The following is a 21,866-nucleotide window of genomic DNA, read 5'->3' on the forward strand; positions in this document are numbered from 1 at the left end:
GTAGTTGCAGTATGAGACAAAATAACGTACAGTTTTAGCTAAATTACAACAGGCGCCTTCTACTGTCCTCTACCGTAAAGAAAGAACATTAATTACTACACTGCTTCTGCTCTTTCATGATAGAGAGCACAGTTATCTAGATTTACAAGTCAAAATTGTTTCGCAAACGTTATAAAGTTTTACCGCGCTATCAAAATTTTTATTTGACAGTGGATGCAAAATTAACAAGTATATATTTATTTTTTACTGAACATTTTGGAGAGCAAAGTTTACAGTTCCTACATCGCATTAAAGAATCACGAAAGGATTAATGTAGTTTCTTACTTCAGTGCAAACGCTTTTAAGTTGCACAAGCTGTCGTCTGGTAAGGGTTTTTGCGCTGTTGCCAGACTAATGTTATTGCCGCCGCTGCACATACTGCTAATAACCCATCAAGCACCAAAAGTAAAGCAAAATTTTTGTCTGTCTCGCTTACCATGCTCATGCTCTTTCTTCCTGGCATCGCTGGTGTGAGCATTCGTTGTTTGCTGAACGCAGTGGGTTGAACAGAATCAACTTTTTTCACTGCTCAATTGTGCTTTAATTTATTCTGAAGTTGTCGGTAAGTGAGACTGACACGTGCTGTGCTTCATTCATAAAATTGTGCATTAGGTGCAGCTGTATGATCTAAGCCGGAATCTCTGGAATCTCTAGATTTTTTTAAACGTTTGAAGCTTTTGTTGCAATTTTTATCGCCTTGCGCATAAGCACAGTTTGCAAATTAAGTATAAATTCCCCCCAAAAAATTGGTTTTTTCCTCTTTGTCATCTACGCTAAAATATGATAGTTCATAATATAGAATGCTAACTTGCCAAGATGTATTTATATCAACACGTATGTACACACCTCACCGCATTTTGTTCATTAGCTTGGCCGAACACTAATATTTTCTGCAATTTTGATTAATAATTTCCATGCATGTAAATTGTTTGTTAATATTATGTTTTAGGTTTGAGGTGTTTAATAGCGTGGAATATTGTTATAAAAGGCTAAAGGCATCATCATGTCGAGTAAAGCAAGCGAAGCAGGGAAAAAGAAGAAAAAGCAGAAAAATATGGTACAATTTGTTCAGTGAAATCTTAAAAAATGCTAACAAATCATGCTATCAGATGGAAGCAAAGTTCATCAGAACTAAACCACTACCTCCTTCACATCCAACACATTCAAGCAGCCAACCTAGTAACCAAAACCAGAAGAAAAATGAAAAGAAAGCCAGTGACCAGAATGAACAAAAGGACATGACCAAGGAACAATTTTGGGCCAAACTTTTAGCCACTGGTCTTTGCTTCAACAACTTGGGCAGCAAAAACCACAAGTATTAATTTTTTTACCACTCTAATTTTCCATTTTAATTATGTGTTTCAAGATCCAATGATCAAACAGCTGATTTTTCTGAGGCAGACTGGATGGAGATTCGGCAGTATTTCAATCACGCATACCATACAAACAATGAGGACAGCAAGCAGTTTGTCATGAGAAATAGTGGGAAAATTGTGAAAGTGATAAAAAGGCAAGAGAAACTTTTAAAATTAAGCCATGAACAACCATAAGCTTGTAACTCCTCAAGCTTAAACTTGATCTTTGATATAGCTCCTTCCTTCCCCACTTCTCTATGTGATTCTCAAGTTGAACTATTTTGTTAACAGACCATTTACTTAAGCATAAGGAATGCAGTGAGGCTGATTTAAACGTCAACTGAAATGCAATTTCGCTAATGAGTTTTTATCCCCTATTTAGATTGTGTGCCAAGGATTCTCAAAAACTGTTGTGGTTTCTGGAGTCCCAGGTTCAAGAGTTTGCGATTGAAATCAAAGTTAAACTACTACAGCTTTTAAAAAAGTCGTCAGGACAGCCAGGCCAATTGGCAAGAAATTTCTTCGCAAGTAAGACTGCAGTTAATTTTTGTTTTCAGTTTTAACTGGTTCACTCGTTTTTGCAGAATTGGTAGAGCAGTACGCAATTTTTAGCAGTGGTGCCACCTGCCTAGCTGGTCCATTGAAAGACCTGGATGAAGGGCTACTTGCCATGTTTGGCATGGGCTGGGAAGACTTGAATAGACTGTTGTTTGAACGCTGTGTTCATTCTGATCCTGTCATTCAATTAAAAATTCCTCAATTTGTTAGTTTGGTAAGTATTTCTCATAAACTGGCAAATTGTGACTTATCTAGTTGACGTTGTATGTTAGGTTATGGCAAATTTCACGTGCTAACCTTTATTATGGGATGATTTTTTGCCTTCCAACTCAACATTTTTAACAAAAATTTTTAATGTCAGTCTTCACATTTAAAAAATTTTATATTCTATGTTTCCATTCTAGCTACAAGGTTCTCTGAACCAAAAGGACAAAAGTGGGTTTTATTTAGTATTTAAAAAGCTCTTAATCTTGGAGGAGCACATGACCAACATTTCTGAAAAGTGGAAAAGAGTTGAGAGCTTCACGCATGAGTAAGTCAATGCCTTGTGAAGCTTAGAAGTCAAGTAAAACCATCACTTTAATTCAAAAGGAATAAAGTAAACCATTTGTGCAAGATGGCTTCCCAGCTAAGGATTGATCTCTGTGCCAACAAAGGAACAAAGAAGCATTGCAGTTGTGGCCCATGTGCCTCGTCACTTCTGCGAGAACTCTCTCAACTTGGGATTAGCCAACAAAACAACAAGGTTGCAAAAGACAAGTCGTCCCTGGAACAGAAATCTACAAAAAGTGGAGCACAAGACTCTAAAAAGTCCGACAATCTCAATTCCAAGCAGCAACAAGCAGCCCAGAAAAACCTCACGCAAGGTATTAAATTAACACACTTAGTAACTAATGGAGGTAACCTTCCTTTTACCTGGCATTTTTTAATGAATAGTTTCTCCAGATAAAGGTAATACGGCAAAACAAGGTCCAAATAACAATTGTAAGCAACCGCAGAAAGGAAGCAAAGGAAACCAAAAAGCCCAAAAAGTGGAACCCCAAACAGCAAAATACAAAGAGACTGCCACAAAATCTAAGAGCAAACAGCAACAGACAGCTATTCCAGCTCCTATTCCACCTGAAACTTCCAAAAAGAACAAACAGAAAAACGTGCTGGCCACTAAAGAAAAATGCAACACTTCTGAAGTTAAATCTGTAGGTTGAATGTTTATGCGGTGACAATTTAATATTGAAACTGAGCTTAGCAGGTGAAGAAAGATACTGTGGTGAAGGAGAAAAACCCTGGAGATAACAGACCACTGAACGAGCTACTAGATTTCATAGAGGGCACTGACAATCCTAACAAAGATGAGAAAAAAGCTGCCAAAAAAGCGAGGCAAAAGATTAAGAAGGTAATTATTATTTAAAAAAAAGATTATTGCCATTTTTTTACATGAGATATTTCCCATTCCAACGACAATTTAGCAATTGCTCTCAATCTTCCTCAAATTTGCAATCACATATATTTAAAGGGAAAAATTGTGTTTGGATTTCAGACTAATGATAAAGTAATTCAGCAGAAAATCGCCAGTGGAGTTTACGAGCCCCCTGCTGCTGTAATCAAAGTTCCTAAACCTTTTGTTAGTGTCCCCACGTTTCCTAAGACTGAGAAGAAAGAGCCTCAGATGGTTACAATTAGAAGAGTTATGGAGCCAAGTAGCTCAGAACCTACAGTTACTATCACACTGAAAGGGGACACGCCTGCCAGGGACAAAGTTTTGTTCACTTTGGTGAATGGCCAGGTCAAAGAAGACTCTAAAAATGGTAAAAAACAAAATCAACCGCAGCAAAACCAACCTACTGAGAGCAAGAAGAGCAAGAAGAAAAAGAACAAAGGAGTTAGCCAGTCAAATCCTCCAGCTGCGCCACCTGTCCCTCAACCAGTTCCCATGAATCATATGCCTATGCAGCAGGAAAGATGTAAGCACTTGATGTCATTTCATATGATGACGCTCTAAATTTTATTCTTGTAGTCATGGTGAGTCCGAACCCGTACCAACTTGATCCAAAGCCTCACGTGACTGTGACACCAATAATGGGTCCTCCATACTCAACTAGGTCAACACAAGAGATGTCTGTCAGTGATTTCTGCGCGCAACAACCAAAGTTGGCTCCTAACAGAGCGCCTGTAACTCCGGCCAAAGGATATCAAGATGAATTCAGTAGAGAATGTCATGACGGAGTGTTTTCTTTGCAAAACATAAAGCTTCCTCCTGGAATCACCATCACCAAGGTGATAGATTCTTGATACATTTAAACAGTTTACTGAAGTCTGCAATAGGTTGAAGGTCCCAGGATAGTGCGCCCAGAACCGCCGCCGCCGCCTCCTGTAAAGAGGGAGGAGCCACCAACTGAGTATGGCTATCCACAAATGGGAACTATGATTGTCAATATGCCTCAACCGTTGCCTCAGAGCTCCTATCAACCACACAACTTGAACTCTGCCCAAATGAGCTCTATGCGGAATAGTAAGTGATGGCCTATGCACTCGATGAAGACATTGGACATGTGATTCCGCTCTTGGCTGACTGTGACCGATTCTGCAAATTCTTTGGTCCCTAAATTTTAGAGACTTTTAACATATATGGGGCAATAATTTTGTACTTGCTCCATGGAAGGAGACTTAACTATGACCTTAAGTAATTTAGGCAGTAAATTATTTTTTCCAAGTTAAAAATTTTGGCTTGTAACTAAAGATAATTAGGCTCACGTTTCGCGAATCAAGAACAACATCATCCGAAACAAATTATGAAAGAACTGGTGTGTGCGAATTTTATATTCGTAACATCAGGAAAAAATCATTAAAATTCTATCAACAAGTATGTTGCCCTGTGGCATTTTAATTGCAAGCTCAGATTGGTTTCCAAAGACGAATCCTGTTAAAATCACATTGCTAGTTTCCGAATGCCTGCACATAACAACCCCTTTTAGACCTGCTTTTTCGGCGGAACTTATTTGTCCATGGATGGTATTAGACCACACATATTTAAAAGTTTCGCTTAAATATTTGATCTGTTGGTAATTGAGTTTGTAAAAGAGGGGTTATGTAAAAAACAGTGTCATATCAGTTAAACATAATTTTGCCAAGCTCTTGTAGCAAATCGCAACTCATACTAATAAGATATCATCAATTTAGTGGGCATGCAAAATCCAAATGTGATAGTGGTTGATACTGGCAAACTCATGGACGAGGAAGTGCCAAACCACAGTTATGCTAATACACACAATGGAATGTGGCAACAAGCCAATGGAACTCTGAATCATCCACATCTTGTCAGTGGAGGTACGTTAGCTTTGTCCACTTTTTGATATTTAATTTCAAAATTGTCTTGCCTACAGGCATAATGCTCAATGGGAATGGAATGACAAAGTAAGTTGTCACATGAATGTTATTTTGGGTACAATAGATTAACGTCTCTGCATTTCAGTGGACAAGCGCCTCCAGTGTCTGGTGGGGGGAAGAAAAAGAGAAACAAAAAGAAGGGAAAGAAAGGAGAAGAGTGGAACCTTGTGGGTTAGTTGAATAGCTCTTGAAACTCGACGCCCCCATTCATTGAATCATGGTACGTTGCAGAGAGTGTGTTTGCTCCAAAAGATATAGACTTGGATGCTGTTGATGATGAAGAGCGGGAATTGGAAGCGTTCAAGAGATTTTGTTTTAATTCGGTGCCTCCAGAACGAAAAGAAAAGGTGCATTTCAATATGAAAGACTTGAACATTAAAAAGAAACCTTAACTTTTCTACTATATAGTCGATTAAAATGAAACTTTGTGAACAGTATATCTATGAGCATTTTTGTTTATTGTTTGCTAAAATAAACTGTACAATAGTAAGTGAAAGTGCGCGCTAATCTTAAATTAACAAATAGTATTATTTTATTTTTCCATGTTGTCTCTCTGACACCACACAGCCTTAATTTTAATTTAATTTATTTTTCATTTTGATGCTTCGGCAGGGTGTGATTCATTGTACTGGCGATGCCAGTCTAGGTTCATCTTATGAACACTCTCGCCCCGAGATGCGGCATGTTTGCCACTGATGATGCAAACAATGCATCCAATAATTGTTGCGACCATCATGAAATTTGCAATTCTGATACGGGCCTTGTTCCTTGCCTTCTCAATCGCTTCTTCTCTGTAATTGCAATAGATCATTGGGTTAAATTTTCATAAGATTTGGGTCATTGTTAGAGACGTTCTATAAATTTACTTACGGAACAGTTGGAGGAATATCGCCAACACTCTTGTATCTGCCTGACCAGACTAAGAATCGTTTTTCAAGGTTATTTGGCGCATGACTTCTTGAACCTAATAATAATATTTTGTTAGCTTTTAATTAAATCATTAACAATAATAATTCGTTTATTAATATTATTAATTATTGGGACGCCTATGAAATCACCTTTTACACCAAAGAGAAAAATTTAACATTCAGTCGACCTGGAGACCGCATTTAAAAGTGATGACCCAATTAATGATTACAACAGGCTTCAAATTTAAATATTTGAACAAACCTAATCTAATTGACTCCACTCCACTAAGGGGAGCTTCCTTAGCCTTAGTTGGTTCAGATTTTGCAACATCTCCCTCTTTTCTCAGGGTCGTGGTTCTGCAGAAGTTCCTGGTTACTATCCGGCTCAGGTTACTTTTTGCAGTGCGGAGCGCAATCATCCTGTTTTAACGAAGGAACACGCACGATTAACAACGCACAACTAAGCAGACGAGGAAATCTTTTAAGCCTTTTATATATAAACGGGATACCATTTTGGTTTAATGGAAGTGTTTCGTGGAAAGGGCAGCGAAACGACCAGAAGGAGTTTTTTTGCATACGGTTAGCAGAGCACGTAAACCAGCAAGTGCGCGTCGTGCATCGATCACGTACAACTAGCTCATTTGTTTACTTATACATACATATACCTGATGTGAGGTTAGCGACTGTTCAAACAGGTTTTGTGTACTCAAACAGAACACTATGAACGCAAAAGCGATTTAAAACGTTGTGACATATTAAATTGTGCTTCACTGTGCGTGCAATAGAAATTATTACTCAAGGATGACATGATCAGCTTGTGTCTAAAAATAACCTTTTTTTAAATTTAAAATTGACTTATTGGACTGGAGCTTTGATTTTAACCTATCTTGATATCGTGTGCGCAAATCACTAAACTCACTGATTCATCTTGCCCTTTCTTTGCCTTTATTGGTAGTATTGGTTCTTTTTTACTGTTGATGTGCGACTTACACACACACACACACACACACAGCTGACAATGAGAACTGCGTAATTAAAGTGCCAATCGAAATGTTTACACTTTTTGAGAGCTGTTTTTAGGACCCTGACTTGCGTTGCCAATCAAAGCGGGCGTTTATTACTTTGAATATTATATTAAGGGGCTATTTTGTTTGGGTTGTAAGACCGCATTAAATTAGATTGTCCGGTTTTGAATTAAACTATTTTTCTTCATTTTTCATTTAAAATAAAAAGTTTGATTATCTTCAATGGCAGGAACAGGTTTAGTTTGGTTGGCAGCTTTAGAAACAGCTGGACTCCGATTCCCCCGGCCGTTATCGATCAAAAGAGCAGCAGCGCAAAAGGAGCAAGAAAGACGCTGCACACGGCTGAAAAAGCTTCGGTGGTTGTAAAATTTTGCAATCCGCATTTAAAGGTGACCTTAAACTGGGTAAGTCCGGCACGGAGAACGCACAGCTCGCCAAGAAGTCTGTCGACGCTGTCCAATGTTTACTGGGTGAGGATCAGCCAAAGCCCGTGTCCACCCGTAGCATCATGCGGGACAGCGTTAAAAACCTATTGCGCCAGATTAAGGACCTGCGAGGAGGAGGCAGTTTTAAAAGCAATGGAAGTAATGCTGCCGACATATCTCAAGACTTCTCCAGTCACGAGGAAAGCAGAATCTCTGACCGAGAACCCATCTCGACAGCCTCTGATCTCAACAGGGTCGACCTGTCAAACGACCCAGACTTTGACCCATTCCCCGATGAAGAGGAAATTTTGACTGGCAACTCGAAAAGGTGCCTAATCATTGTCGGCTCACTTTTCATCGTGTGTTGCCTGGCTTTGCCAACTGCCATCATTGCCCATCACATGCTGTCCAGCAAGAATCTCAGTCACTCCTATGCCGACTGCAAGTTCTTCGGAGACCTCAGGCTGCAGAACAAATACCTTCGGAAAAAACTGGCTCCAACCAACTATGACGAAATAGAAGAACCCTTGGCACTCCCTGTTGAAAAAGAGACGAAAGTTCTGAAGGCTCCCACTGCAGCCAGCTTCTGTACAGGCATCCCACCTGCCAGAATGTTTGATTGCTATCCTGAGAGTGGAGCGACCAAGGACAAGTGTGAGGCTAGGGGCTGTTGCTGGATGCCCAGAAGACCGGCCAGCAAGGGAAACCAAGGACTTCATGTAAGGATATGGTCTTAAAAAAAACGGGACTGCAAACTAAACCTTCCAATTAAATGAGTATCTTTATTAACTCCTCATCAATTTTCAACGCACTATAAACACCACAGAAATGCTCTTATCTTCCTTTTTTGGCTCTCGTAGAGCAAGTGATTGTAAATAATTAGAAGTTTCAGCCGCAAGAGAGATTTAAGGCAGCGGCTAGCGGGACCGGCTTAGCCGAATTTTTAGCCCGGCGGCTGGCGAGGCTGACTATATTTTATAATTTGAACGTGAAGTTTGATAGTGCTTAATGGCCCAAAGGGTCGGATGACTTTTCTTTCTCCTGCTCTTTTTTAATTTTTTACTCTCTTTCCCCGGTGGCTGCCCACACGTGACCCAAAATTTGTCAGCTCTGTATAATATAACTGTTGGAAAAAATTTTATTGATTGGGACTATGCAATAATTTAATCCGTATTATCCTGATTAGATTATCTCATTAATTCACACTGAGAGCAATTGGCATTGATTGCTGGAAAACAATTACTAGAGCAGTTACCCTTGTGCAAACTCTAAACGTGGGTGGCAATGAAAAACTAGAGCTGACTTGTTTCTACTTTCTACTAACATAAAAAGTAAAATTATGATTGCAATTATTTTTCAAAAGTTTTTTTACATCCTCTGATGATTAATGTTATAATTTTTTATTGGAAATTTGCAGAAGAGCCTTGAGGTTCCATACTGCTTCTACCCTCAGAATTTTGGAGGCTACAAGTATGTCAATGTAACGGAAGCTCAATGGGGTCTCACAGCTTACATGCAGCGCGAGTTTTTCTCGCCATACCCTGACGACGTACCCTTGCTTAGGATGGACATCAAAATGGAATCTAAGGAGCGTTTGCGCATTAAAGTACGCGTTTTAACATTTAATATTGTTTAGACTTAATTAATTTCGTAATTTGTTAGATCTATGATCCATATCACCAGCGCTTTGAACCTCCATACCCTGAGGTGCCAAAGGTCAAGGGTAAAGCATCAAAGAGAGATTATGACGTTGTGATTGACCCTGCTAAATTCGGTTTCAAAATTGTGAGGAAGAAGACTAACTGCACAATGTAAAGTTTTTGTGTTATGGTTGTATCCATAACAAATTGAAAATTTTCCCTTTACTTAGCTTTGACACAGCATCAACTGAAGGTTTCACTTTTGCAAACCAGTTTATACAAATTTCCTCCCTTCTGCCAACACATTTGATCTATGGGCTTGGTGAGCATCGATCAACTCTGAGACTGTCTACTCACTGGGAACGCTTCACACTCTTCACCCACGATTCTGTGCCCCAAGAGAGGGTAAACCAACTTTCTTTTTTCTTGTGGAAACTTAATGACCAAATTTCAGACAAATTTGTATGGAAGTCACCCCTTTTACCTGATGTTGGAGGAATCTGGTAAAAGTCATGGAGTCTTTCTGCTCAACAGCAATGCTATGGGTAAAGATATGGATTTGGTATTATAGGAAATTTAATATCTGATGTATTGTTCAGATGTCATTCTGCAACCGGCGCCAGCGATCACATTTAGAACCATTGGAGGAATCCTTGATTTTTTCTTCTTCCTTGGGCCCAACCCTGCTGACGTCATTTCTCAATACACTGAAGTGATTGGCAGGCCTTACATGCCTCCTTACTGGGGCTTGGGATACCATCAGTGCAGGTTTGGGTACAAGACACTGGCTAAGACAAAAGAGGTTCTTCAGCGCACTATTGATGCTGGCATTCCTATAGTGAGTTTTATTGGCCTTGTTGCCATCATAAAAATAATAAATATTCAATTTAGGACACCCAATGGAATGACTTGGATTACATGCAACGAGGAAATGACTTTACTTGGGACTCAGAGCTGTTTGCAAAGTTGCCAGAGTTTGTGGACGATTTGCACAAGGTAATTTTACTTTTAGGCTACAATAGTCGTATTATAAACTTTGCTCTTTTATTAGGCTGGTCGCCATTATGTTCCCTTAATTGATGCTGGCATTGCATCTGGAGAGCCAAAAGGAAGTTACGCGCCCTACGACAGAGGAATGGAACTTGATATTTTTGTCAAGAATCAGTCAGGCCTGCCATTTGTTGGCAAAGTCAGTTTTGATTTAACATGCAAGCTTGGATTTTACAAATGTAACATTCAAGGTTTGGAACAAATATGCCACTGTTTGGCCAGACTTCACAAATCCAAACACTGTTGATTATTGGCTTAATGAGTTGGGACGTCTTCACAGCCTACTAAAGTTTGATGGAGCTTGGATTGTAAGCTAATTAGTGATCGTTGCACTGCAATATTTCATATATTGTGCTCTTCAGGACATGAATGAGCCATCAAATTTTTATGATGGCCAAAAAGACGGCTGTCCTGACAACCAGTGGGAAAACCCGCCATATCTTCCTGCAGTTCAAGGTGGAAAACTGAGCTATAAGACAATGTGCATGTCTGCAATTCAGTTTGCCGGGATGCACTATGATGTCCACAACCTGTTTGGCTACACTGAATCAATTGTCACCAGTTTGTAAGTCACGTGTCTTGATGTTCCTCAAAATGGATTGTAAAACGCTGAACCATTTCACAGTGCAATGGCCGAAATCAGAGAGCGGAGACCATTTGTTATTTCAAGGTCAACATTTGCAGGCCAAGGTCACTTTGCTGGGCACTGGAGTGGAGACGTTGCTTCCACCTGGTATGACATGCGGAAAACTCTTCCCCGTAAGTTAACTAGAATTGTGTGTAAATTTTTACCCTTTAATCTCTCACGTTTTCAGAGTTGCTGAGTTTCAGCATGTTTGGCGTTCCACTCATGGGTGCAGATATTTGCGGATTCAATGGAAACACCACAGCCGCCTTGTGCCAGCGTTGGGTGCAACTTGGCGCTTTCTACCCATTCTCCAGAAATCACAACACTGATGATGGAATCGTGAGTACTATATAGCCAATAGTTTCCCAAATTTAATTAGTGTTATATGTTCATATTTAATACATGCTCGGTTTTTAATTAAAGTGCATCTGATATAATCAAAAGTTCCTGTACTTGAAGCATTATTTAATTATTTAGATTTATCACGACTTGCAATCTTATCCTAAAATATACACTCTTTATTCATTTTAGGACCAAGATCCAGTTTCTCTGGGTCCAGAAGTAGCTGAATCTGCTCGTGTAGCCTTGAAGATCCGCTATTCTCTTTTGCCGTACCTTTATGGACTCTTCTGGCAAGCAACTATCAGTGGTACAACTGTCGCCAGACCTCTTTTCTTTGAATACCCTCACGACACCCAGACGCACGACATAGATGAGCAATTTTTGTGGGGTTCTGCCATCATGTTTGTACCTGTTCTGGATGAGGTAAAAATATTCAGTCACAATATTTATCTTCCTAATGTAATCAACATTTTATAAACTAGGGAAAGACTACAGTTTCGGCCTACTTGCCAAAAGGTAGCTGGTATGATTTCTACAACTTGCAGCTGCTTCAGGCTGACGTTGGTACCGGCGAATGGAGACAACTGCAAGCTCCCCTTGGCATAATTCCTATTTTGCTTCGAGGAGGAAATGTAATCCCCATGCAAGCTGCAAATCTTACAACAACAGACAGGTACTTTTGAAAAACCAATTATTCTTATTTATTGCTAATTCAAACTATTTGTTGACAGTCGGAAAAATCCAGTGGAGCTCCTGGTTGTTCCTGACGTTGAAGGATCTGCATCTGGAATATTTTACTGGGACGACGGCGATTCCTTGAGTGCGTTACATTTCCTTGTGTAAATAGTGTATAACTAGCTTTATTTGTTGTTCCAGACACTTTTGTCGAAGGACACTACAGCCTGGCCAACTTCACTTCTGGCTGGGGTTGGTTCCAAAGTACCCCTCAATGGTGGGGTTACCAAGAGAAGTTGACTTTGGGAAAAGTGACTTTCCTAGACGTCGCTTCAAACGTAACTTCGGTCACACTAAACGGAAAGGCTGCAGCGTTCACATGCGTCTTGGAAAGCAAGGTAGGTTTTTTTAATTTCTTCTCTTGATGTTGAGGTCATTAAAATTGGGCATTTTCCAGCTGCTGATTGTTCACGACATAAATATTGCTTTGAGTTATCCCATTTCAATCCATTGGAAGTAGAGAATCTGCATTCAAATGCACAGTGCGAATGTTGTGGGAGTAAGTATTTCCTCGCGAGATAGAGAGCTGCCAGTCGTCTTGACGTTATTTCAAAACATTGTCATTTATTAGCAATTATCTCTGTGCCATATTCTTTTTTTTTAATTTTCATTTTGATCAAAACAAATATCTGCTCTTCTGTTTTTGATGTTTGGATTTGTAAGCATTCTTAGGCAAGTAAGGAATCACGAAAGATCCCAAAAGTGGGAAGTATGTAGATTTGCATGAGGCAGGGAATCCTGGCTGGCATAAAGTGTATTTGGATCGCTTCAGATATTTTGGAAGGATTGCTAAGCAAAATTTGCGGCCAACTTTCTTGTAAAATCGAGAGTATCTCTTGGAATTGCACAACTTCTCATGCACGACAGTTAGACAAGACTGATAAATTTTAAGATTGCACTTTATGACAGCCCCAAAGAACTGTTCCTGAATGAAGCTCACTGTTGACCTACTTGAGTAATAACTTCACATTTAACAAATTTATGAGATGTTATCTGTTAATATGGTTGTCTTAACACTATTGGAAATAAATGAGTGAGCGTTCTGATGGCTCTGAAGATTGTATACTCTGTGGAAAATAAAATACAATGTTGCAGGGATATTGAATTATGGTAACTAATACATGTTCAATTTTTAAGAAGCTTTTCAACAAGAATCACAGTTTGTGCTTTTTGAAAGAAAATTTTGTTTGTGCACCATGAGCTGGCTCTGCTGAGCATTAGGCCAATTTAAAAACTTGATTTTATTCAAAGAAGGGTTTTGAGATTTTTATGCATATAATGATTGATTAAAATAGGCCTCATAGTTTATAAGTTTTGCGTGCTGTATACTTGATTGAATAAATTGGCTGCGATTATTTTACGTGAGTCAAAAGAGTTATTACTTCAAAAATCAATCCTAGGTTAATCGACATGGTGAAATACAAACACATGGATTTGACATTTTATTGCTCCAAATAATTTATTGTGCCAAAAATATAAAATAGGTCTTCCTTAACATACAATCAATCAGTATACTGGGATGGTCGGTGTATTAATTTCACACAAAATGCTTATTTCTTGGTCAACTTGTCAAACATCTCCTTGAACATTTCCACACCAGGCTGGTTCACATCACCGTAGCCAGGCAGAGTGCTCTTGCACTTTTTCAGCCAGCTGGTGACATTTGCGTATTTGGACAGATCGAAACCAACAACCTGCAATAAATTTGTTTGAAAATCAAGTCCTAGATTCCAATCGATTAATATTTACCTCAGCAGTAGAAACAGACGAAGCCAAGGAAATATCAGCCAAGGTCATCTCGCTTCCGGCGGCCCAATCCTGACCATCGAGGAACTTGTCCAGATATTCATAGGCCTCTTCCAGCTTCTTCAGCTTTGCCTCATCGAAGGGAGCACCGCCAAACATAACTGGATACTGTGAGTACAAAATGAAAATTAATTTTTCGGTTTACAACAAATTAGGCATGCCACACGTACATAGTATTCAGCGAATCTCTGGTAGAGAGTGCCCTGGTCGAAATACAGTCTCGAGTCCACAACGGCACGTTTCTTGGGGTCTTTGGGGTAGAGCGACTCGTTGCCTCCATACTGGTTTGCCAGGTAGGTGCAGATAGCACGGCTAAACAAAGATCACAAAAAAATGTTCATCGTCATCCATCATAAGATATCAAAGGAACAGGGAGTCAAAGGGTCAAACATCTTGTACCACGTGGGTTCTTTAAATAAAAATAGACGGTTTTTACCTCTCCCACAGAGCAAAGCCATTGTCGTCGATGGTGGGCACACAGTGCTGTGGGTTCAGCTGAAAACAAAATAATACGAGCGTTGAAATTTGCATTTAATGGGTTTTATATTGCTTCGTGTAACAACGAAATAGATTTTTTTATAGAATTCTAAATTTGGTGCACTGCAATGCGATCAATACTAAAAAAACATTATTATCGTTATCTTGCATCTGCCCAAAGTCCCACCCTTTAGAACCTTTTACTGTTGCTCTATTCGTCGTAAAAATCATTAAAATGGTCTGAAATTTGCACGAAAATTCTCACCTTGATGAACTCCGGCTTGAGGTGTTCGCCGGCCATCAGGTCAGTCAACTTGAGGTTGAGCTCGACTCCGACGGCCTTGGCGGCGAGGAGGACGGCGCGGCAAGGGGCGCTGCCGGGAATGTAGTACAAGTCGATGGGCATATTTGGTTCTGCGCTGCAACAAATCCAGTCCGGTGAGAACAAAATACTGGCCATTCAGTCAGCGACCAATGAAATTCGCACAATGTCAAATAATTTTTCAATGGGGAGAAACTCTTATAATGATGATGAGTCCCCCTTTCCAGATTATAATGTGTGCGAGTATTAAAGCGGGGCGCGGAAAATCATTATTGTGTGCACACTAGCGTGACTGTCTGCAGTCTGCTTAGTGGGCGGAATTTCGTTTTCCGACCAGAGTGTCCACTGGCGCATAAACCGTTCCCTTCCCACGAAATTGCTAGCGCCGTACTAAACTTGGAATGCGTGAGCGAAGAGCGAATATAAAATGTTTAAATATTTAAATAAGTCGTTGTTGCCCGACGAAACAAAAGATTGATTAGTTTTTTTTCAGTTCTGTTTCAGACGCGTTGATGGTTAATGACCACAAAATTAATGTCTAAAATCAGCAATTTTCCTTAAATCATAATCTCCCGAAATGGTTTAGCTGCCAATTTTAGTAGCGATTTAGTTGTCTCAAAAGTTTAAAATGGTTTTAGAGACAATTAACCCTGTTAAAATAATCAAGCGAAATTCAACTCAACTAATTTTCAGGAGAATCGTTCTAGTTAATTGTTAGCGTGCAGTAAAGAAACAAAGTATTACGAAACATAATGAGCTTTGTTATGTGTGATCAAAGCCGATTGCAAAACTGCGCTACGCTAAAAAAATGTGAAATCGGTGATCAGGATTTAGGTTCCTTCAACTCTTGCCGGTTGCTTCACTTCCAGTTACTCAATGATCTGCTGCTTTCCTCTCGAGCGAGGTCAATAAATAATTTAATTATCTTTTATTCGCGTCTATAAAATGAAAACCCAAATGAAAACAGCTATACACTAAGAATTTAAACAACAAAAGGATCCTGCTGAAAAAAAATATTAGTGAGCTGATTAGATGTGAAAAAAATAAATTTAAACATTTTAATAAATTTAAATATTACCCGGCTTATTACGTTTTTGATAATTTACGAATATCTCGCTCAAAAATTAGAAATTTTAAAGGATAATAGCACTTTTCAGTATAACGACACAATAAGTCAAATTTGCAACTCATTCAAAGTCAAAAAATCAAAAATAAATGCTTACAATTAATCTGACGAAGCCGGTATAGAAGAGATGCTCTCACTTAGGATGGCTGCAACGTACTGGGCCGAGAGGGGGCCCTTTCCTCTCCTAAAGTAGCTGTGAGCACCGACGCCGCCGAAGCCTCCTCTGGAGAACGCCGACACAGCCAATGGCGGTGCGCCAACGCGGTGCATGTGAATAAAAAAGGGAAAGTCACAAAGAACTAGCTCGCGCCGGCTGTATATCGCTGCCGTCTACAAAGAAGTATTGAATAAAAAGCAACCTTTGGTACACACACACTGTAAGCCGCGCGCGTTGTCAGCGGAGGCTCGTCCAGTTCAAGTTCATTAACTGCTCGCAAAAGTGGGGGTGGCACCTTGATTAAAAAACGCTATTTCATTTTACATCAGATTGCTTCACGCTGCCTCTATTCATTTAATTGCATTCCACTCATAAAACCTCCTATTCATAGCTATATTCCAGTTATTCGAGGAAAACGCTTCCGTCACCGTAAGAATCATCAGAATCAGGCAACGCCTGAGAAATAATAATTTTCGTTTGCTTTCATCGTGATAGATTTTTCGGAATCTAAGGACATTTAAAGTGGCTATCTTCCACTCAAAACTCCTTCAACCACGGTTTAATTTAAAATTAAATAAATATTCCTATGCAGCTTCCAAGTCTTAAGGGACGAAAAGAAAATATGTGATTCTGTTGTTCAAACTAAAGTGAACCTGCAAAAAATGGTAATGCTATTTAACTATAACAATTGACGTTCAAATACAAATTTTTCCTCAAAAGAACATTCTTGGGATTTCCACCATACTGAAAGTGCAAATTTCGCGGAAAATGTATCGTATAGCTTAGTCATTTTCCTGCTTCGCCAATTAAATGTGTCTACGACTCCTGAAGGACAAAATGACGTGATCACACAGCTTTTAATTTAACGCGTTTGGTCGCCGCCTCTTTTCGTCTTCAAAGCCTGCGAGAAGATAAGGGAACCGCGCTACTCGAGTCATTAGCAAGTGCTTGCTTAACTCCTTCCAACCGGCGTTTACCGCCGAACTTTCTGGACTAGTTAGAAGGAGGCCTGGTCTCTGTGAATTGAGCCACAAATTCACCTGCGGCGCTAGTTTCCTGCCGCAAAAAGTGACACGGCAAGTTCCCCGTTTGCCGCCGCTTGTGCAACACAATTTGCCTGTCAAATTATTTGTGGGTTGCAAAGAGCCATTTTTCACTATAAATTATGTCTAGTCGCGCGAGTTTTCTTTGCGCTACGTAATGCGTTAATAATTTATCAAGGGTTAGAAGAGCCAGAATTATTTGTTTTATGCGATATTTGTTAATAAATTGAAAAAAATCCACCTTTACGCTATATAATTTTAAATTTTAAGCCTATTTTATTGCGACTATAGTAAAAATAGCTCTGTGAAGTACATACCATTGGATTGTTTAAAAGAATTGTCAAAAACTGTGCCAATAGTATGAATAATCCTAAAACAATGTTTTGCTTCGTCGGCAAACTTGTGAGCGGAAATATGTTTTCAGAAGCGGCGCCAAATAAAGCATCAATTATTTGATTTGATTGAGACGCAGGAAGATCCGGTTCATTAGAAATTCCATCAGCGCACTGATGGTATCAAGAAATGTGCACACCTTACTGAATAATAAATAATGACCATCTGACTTTTCCTGCACCTTCAATAATAAGACGGAGGTTTTTCTTAATTGTTTTTTTTTCTTAACGAATCAGACTAGGAATGTTCATTTGGCTGTTTAAATCAGATAGGAATAGCTGTCATGAGAAAATTAAGGTGACACCCACGTAAATTTTGCTTTTAAAAAAGCAAAAAAATCTTGATACTAAATTAAAAACAAAATCATTTATTGATCTACAATAATAGATAAAAAAACAACTGATGTTACGCTTGAATTATTTCTCCTTCCTTTCTAGAGGAAAATATAAATTATCTGACACATCTCGTTTCCCCGCAGATTGCATTAAAAGAAGCAATGGAATCAGATAATCAGAATTTAATAAAAACACCTCCTTTAGATTAACTGATTACAATTTAACCCATTCAAAAGGACAATATGTCCCCGAATAAAGACAATCTCCATGGGACTAACAGATCATCTAATATTATCCTTACAACTTCTTGGTTATATACGTTGCAAATTAAAATCACTTTTCCGTCGGACTAAAAATTGCAAATAAAAAATGTAATTCAGTAAATAAATTTTGGGACTCGGATTGGCAAATTTAGTGAGCTCATACAGTTTCTGTTTCTCTATCGTAATCAATTATTTTGATTATAGTGTTCTTAAGCTTTGCAGCATTTTTGATAATGCTGGTTGCCATGGCGATCCTACCAAAATAAAGAATTATCAGCAGCGAGGGCAGGGCCAAAATGCAACATCGGAAACTGTGTGTGTTCGTGCGGTGAAATGAGCTATTGATTGGGGTCGAAGCTGTCGATTTGTGTGCAGTTTTCGCATTATTTGTGGTTGACACACTCTTCACACTCAAGTAGACCAAATCAAAATCAATCAAGCACGTAAAGTTGAATCGTAAAAAAACATATATACGATCGTGTGCGTGGGTGAACACGTTGTTTGAAACAGCAGCTGCTTGGAATTTGATATCCCACCAGGTAAAAATATTCCCGAGTCACGCGTCCGCAAGACACGATGATGAAGCTCCATTTTCAAACTCTTTATACGGCTTCTCCGCTTTTTGCCAGTACGCGCCGGCGGTGGATCGACTATCTATATAAGACGGCACTCATTCGACCTTGCTAATTTTTGAAAAAACTGACGCGATATTCCAGACGATTCTATTTATTGAGCTTTGCAGGAAAGGATCTACTCGTGTGCACTTTGTTTTATTTGACCATTCTACCAAGATAAGCGCGCAAAGTTAAACATCCAGGCATGAGGATGGAATTTATTGTTATTTCGGACCAGATATATGTATAATATGCTAATAGTGTTTGAACAGGTGGCTTTATGTTATTTTTTTTTTAAAATTTACGTTTATAATAAAGTGGCAAGTATTTTTCGGTCATCCCTATTAACTTTTATAATTTGGACAAAATTAAAATACCAAAAACAGTGCTTTGTTCTAAATCGGAATTGATTTAGGACGAGTTTACTATGAGTGCAACAAAGTGTTTACCGTGAATCACGTGCGTCTTGAGATATTATCTTCCATGGTCTATTTATAGCATCAAATAATAATAATTGCGTTTCTGCAGCTTGCAAGCAAAAAGTAAAAAAGACCTGGAGGCATGATGCAATGCAACCACACGTTTGCCGCGCAGCAAAATACAGTAATTGCACATGACTGATTGAGAGCCTCACAATAATATATAATAATTGCAAGCAGCAAACACACCTAAAAAATAAAACTGCCGGCTATCTCGTTTGTTCCTACACTCATTGCAGCCAACCATTATCTTGCGCGTTAACACCCTGAAAATTTACGATTTCATATTTCTCGGAACTATAACTCAAATAAAATCGCAACGATTTACAATTTATTTAACCCCTTACAAAAAAAGAGCGAAAGGGCGGATCTGATGAAGCCGAGGGAAGTGTGGTGGTAGGCGTCTCTATTTTCTGCTCTGTCACGACACGACAGACAAAACGTGTGGAAGACTTCGCTGATCGCCGGCACTGGCTATGGCGAATTCAACGGCGTGAATGCAGCTGCCAGCGAGCATTTCAAGCGAGCGATAATCACTTTTCGTCGGACAACAAGCTCGCCTTCCAAGGAGAAAATGCGAATGCCGACAGTGACCTTGGCGCTGCGGTGAGTCACGTCTGGACAGACTTGCTCTCGCCGAGTCGCCGGTATTACTCTCTGGCTGACCAGAGATCTGGATCAATTCTTCAATTGCACAGCGATTTTAATTAGTTCAAATAATTTATAAATTAATATTTTAATTCCAAACTAAATGAAGCAGTTTATTTGCGCTACTCGAGATTTTTTCTAAATTTATAGCATAAAGGCTCCTTGTCTTTTTGTGATGCCAGTTTCAAGAGCATAATGATTACATACACAATTCTTATCAACGTTTCCTTTCCTGGTTATGATTAATCTTTATCTTTAATCTTTTTACAATCTATCAATTCTAAAAATTAATAATTATGATAAATTTGTAAAAAACTTATTGAATCAAACGCGTTGATTGACCAGCATTTCTTTAAAGGATTCCAAAATGGCAAAACTCTACAAAAAATTATTACCAAAGCTTTGTCATTAAGCTGCACCAGGGGAGTGGATGGCATAAATATCAATTTTGGAAAACTTCATCAACATTAAAATGAATTTAATAAAAATCTACACTACTTGTTTAATTTGTCCTTTCCTTAAACTCATTCAACCCATTGGCTGTGTAAAATATCATGAGAACGAACAGATTTATGATTATTAAATTTAATTAATATTTAGCGAGTTCAACACGTACAATCAGCGAAAATAAGATCATTTCGGTCTGCCTTTTTAAAAGTAAAATAAAATAAACTTGTACGAAAAAGGCGTGCTTGGCATTCAATAATCATTTTGGGCAAAATAAAGGTGCGGGAAAATAAATTGCAAATAAAGCTGTTTTGTGGAGAGAGTCCAATAATAGCTAAACCTGTTTAGTTTAAATTTAAAACCAAATCTGATCGATGAATCAGTGCGTCAAGAAAGCTTATCGGTCTTGGAATAATGAAAACACAGCATCAATTGATCAAGATATATTGTGCGTTTAGGAGTGCTACAATATTTAGTGATAACAATATTATTCATTGCGTTACAGCGAAAACAAAATATGTTTCATTGACATTTTTAAAGCTTTTCTGAAGATTTACCAAATAACGCCGCCAAGAATTACTGAAATGTTATTATAAAAAGCATTATTACTATAAAGTTAGAAAGAGGATGTTGACGGTGTGGTTTTTAGATAGCATAGTAATATCGTGAATCCTCATTTATATTTCCGTTTACGAAACTGGACTATCAACATTATTTTCTTTGGCAACGCGAGAAAAATATCTGTTTTTTTCCCCTCTACGCTGAGAGGAAATTTGTGGCGACCGTCGGTTGCGGTTTAATTGCGCTTGTAGTTCGTTCGCAAGTTATAGATGAACTCTGCAGGTGGCTCTGGCTTGTTATAGCACCACTTTGTTCGCCAGCCGCTAGACACCAACAGTGGCTCCCCGTCAAAGTGAGAAGTGAAACGTTAAAACAATTCGAACAAAATGCATTCCTTGAAATTAAAAAAGCGTTGATACTTTTTCATTGTTTAATTTACCTGAGCAGTGTTTAAATTGTGAAATTTTTAATATCATACATCATACCAAATAATGATTTTTTGGAATGTTGCCTAATTAAAAAATGATAATTTTAATATAGCACTCTGAATTTTTATTTTGAAAAATAAATTTATTCAACATTGAAGACAATAATATGTATAATAGGAATGCAATCAAGGAAATATAAAAAACCCTTCACAAACTAACCAAAATAACTACAATAAACAATTTACGAACAATATATCCTATATCCAACTACTCTTGAAACGTTGAGCCCCAATATCACCATCGCAATCAGATAGTTACTAAAAGAGCTCAGCAAACTCAAGGGCCACTTACCGTCTTAGGAAGCCTTTGAGACGATTACCCATCTTGTGTCCCAGCAAACAAAATCTTGCTGGCAATGCCAATAAAAAAGTCAAATCTTGACTGAACTCTTGAGTCTTCTTAAAGAAAATGTTATACATACGCAGTGGAGAACAAATAAAAGTTAAGTTAATTAAATTATGCTACACAGCAAGGTTTTTTAATCAAAACTGTAAGCAATCGGGGTTCACTTTTTTCTTTGTTCTTACCATATAAAAAGTAGTCATCCTCTTAAAAGATCCTTGATTTGGAGTATAGTCGGAGCTATGCAACCTGCGAAGTCCAGTTGCGGCGCGTGAT

General features: G+C 38.6%; 4 protein-coding genes across 10 annotated transcripts; 2 read left to right on the forward strand and 2 right to left on the reverse strand.

The window, feature by feature from the left end:
- The first annotated feature begins 347 nt into the window (after nt 1–347).
- On the forward strand, nt 348–5,773 carry LOC135941146 (uncharacterized). Of its 4 annotated transcripts, none has more exons than XM_065486442.1 (17): nt 348–444; nt 989–1,096; nt 1,149–1,354; nt 1,406–1,549; nt 1,777–1,922; nt 1,979–2,166; nt 2,357–2,484; nt 2,544–2,818; nt 2,889–3,148; nt 3,199–3,345; nt 3,490–3,913; nt 3,967–4,226; nt 4,275–4,461; nt 5,130–5,276; nt 5,333–5,363; nt 5,422–5,507; nt 5,568–5,773. In XM_065486442.1, the coding sequence occupies exons 2-17, from the start codon at nt 1,043–1,045 to the stop codon at nt 5,726–5,728; spliced, it is 2,844 nt and encodes a 947-aa protein (XP_065342514.1). In that variant the 5' UTR covers nt 348–444; nt 989–1,042; the 3' UTR covers nt 5,729–5,773. The 4 variants fall into 4 exon arrangements, with proteins under 4 accessions (XP_065342514.1, XP_065342513.1, XP_065342515.1 ...); XM_065486441.1 differs by lacking the exon at nt 348–444 and adding an exon at nt 451–601; XM_065486443.1 differs by lacking the exon at nt 348–444 and adding an exon at nt 451–601 and having other exon boundaries at nt 3,202–3,345.
- Nucleotides 5,774–5,775: 2 nt separating this feature from the next.
- On the reverse strand, nt 5,776–7,311 carry LOC135941149 (UPF0389 protein GA21628). 3 transcript variants are annotated; one of them, XM_065486447.1, is made up of 4 exons: nt 7,164–7,311; nt 6,507–6,664; nt 6,207–6,300; nt 5,776–6,127 (listed from the first exon to the last, which is right to left on the reverse strand). In XM_065486447.1, exons 1-4 carry the CDS (start codon nt 7,169–7,171, stop codon nt 5,929–5,931), a joined length of 459 nt encoding a protein of 152 aa, XP_065342519.1. In that variant the 5' UTR covers nt 7,172–7,311; the 3' UTR covers nt 5,776–5,928. The 3 variants fall into 3 exon arrangements, with proteins under 3 accessions (XP_065342519.1, XP_065342521.1, XP_065342520.1); XM_065486449.1 differs by lacking the exon at nt 7,164–7,311 and adding an exon at nt 6,910–7,056; XM_065486448.1 differs by lacking the exon at nt 7,164–7,311 and adding an exon at nt 6,754–6,895.
- A 167-nt stretch (nt 7,312–7,478) lies between these two features.
- Nucleotides 7,479–13,454, forward strand: LOC135941145 (lysosomal alpha-glucosidase-like). Its single transcript, XM_065486440.1, has 17 exons — nt 7,479–8,413; nt 9,112–9,300; nt 9,357–9,505; nt 9,565–9,739; nt 9,789–9,879; nt 9,934–10,172; nt 10,226–10,330; nt 10,386–10,523; nt 10,576–10,692; nt 10,747–10,949; nt 11,010–11,143; nt 11,200–11,351; nt 11,544–11,777; nt 11,837–12,027; nt 12,086–12,174; nt 12,231–12,427; nt 12,487–13,454. Exons 1-17 carry the CDS (start codon nt 7,778–7,780, stop codon nt 12,547–12,549), a joined length of 3,102 nt encoding a protein of 1,033 aa, XP_065342512.1. The 5' UTR covers nt 7,479–7,777; the 3' UTR covers nt 12,550–13,454.
- A 68-nt stretch (nt 13,455–13,522) lies between these two features.
- LOC135941147 (glutathione S-transferase 1-like) lies at nt 13,523–16,076 on the reverse strand. 2 transcript variants are annotated; one of them, XM_065486445.1, is made up of 6 exons: nt 15,918–16,076; nt 14,638–14,791; nt 14,332–14,390; nt 14,066–14,207; nt 13,839–14,003; nt 13,523–13,783 (listed from the first exon to the last, which is right to left on the reverse strand). In XM_065486445.1, exons 2-6 carry the CDS (start codon nt 14,776–14,778, stop codon nt 13,640–13,642), a joined length of 651 nt encoding a protein of 216 aa, XP_065342517.1. In that variant the 5' UTR covers nt 14,779–14,791; nt 15,918–16,076; the 3' UTR covers nt 13,523–13,639. The 2 variants fall into 2 exon arrangements, with proteins under 2 accessions (XP_065342517.1, XP_065342518.1); XM_065486446.1 differs by having other exon boundaries at nt 14,638–14,786; nt 15,918–16,072.
- Nucleotides 16,077–21,866: the final 5,790 nt, after the last annotated feature.

Source organism: Cloeon dipterum, chromosome 3 (assembly GCF_949628265.1).
Source record: "Cloeon dipterum chromosome 3, ieCloDipt1.1, whole genome shotgun sequence".
Classification (NCBI taxonomy): Eukaryota; Metazoa; Arthropoda; class Insecta; order Ephemeroptera; family Baetidae; genus Cloeon; species Cloeon dipterum.

Coding starts and splice junctions, on each gene's coding strand:
- LOC135941146 (XM_065486442.1), top strand. CDS start 1,043: ATGTCGAGTAAAGCAAGCGAAGCAGGGAAAAAGAAGAAAAAGCAGAAA. Junction 1,550..1,776: donor ATTGTGAAAGTGATAAAAAG/GCAAGAGAAACT, acceptor TCCCCTATTTAG/ATTGTGTGCCAAGGATTCTC. Junction 4,227..4,274: donor CTGGAATCACCATCACCAAG/GTGATAGATTCT, acceptor AGTCTGCAATAG/GTTGAAGGTCCCAGGATAGT.
- LOC135941149 (XM_065486447.1), bottom strand. Junction 6,301..6,506: donor AGTGGAGTCAATTAGATTAG/GTTTGTTCAAAT, acceptor TATTATTATTAG/GTTCAAGAAGTCATGCGCCA. Junction 6,128..6,206: donor GATATTCCTCCAACTGTTCC/GTAAGTAAATTT, acceptor TTGCAATTACAG/AGAAGAAGCGATTGAGAAGG.
- LOC135941145 (XM_065486440.1), top strand. CDS start 7,778: ATGCGGGACAGCGTTAAAAACCTATTGCGCCAGATTAAGGACCTGCGA. Junction 9,301..9,356: donor AGGAGCGTTTGCGCATTAAA/GTACGCGTTTTA, acceptor GTAATTTGTTAG/ATCTATGATCCATATCACCA. Junction 12,175..12,230: donor GGACGACGGCGATTCCTTGA/GTGCGTTACATT, acceptor TTGTTGTTCCAG/ACACTTTTGTCGAAGGACAC.
- LOC135941147 (XM_065486445.1), bottom strand. CDS start 14,778: ATGCCCATCGACTTGTACTACATTCCCGGCAGCGCCCCTTGCCGCGCC. Junction 14,208..14,331: donor GGCTTTGCTCTGTGGGAGAG/GTAAAAACCGTC, acceptor ATCTTTGTTTAG/CCGTGCTATCTGCACCTACC. Junction 13,784..13,838: donor CGTCTGTTTCTACTGCTGAG/GTAAATATTAAT, acceptor AATTTATTGCAG/GTTGTTGGTTTCGATCTGTC.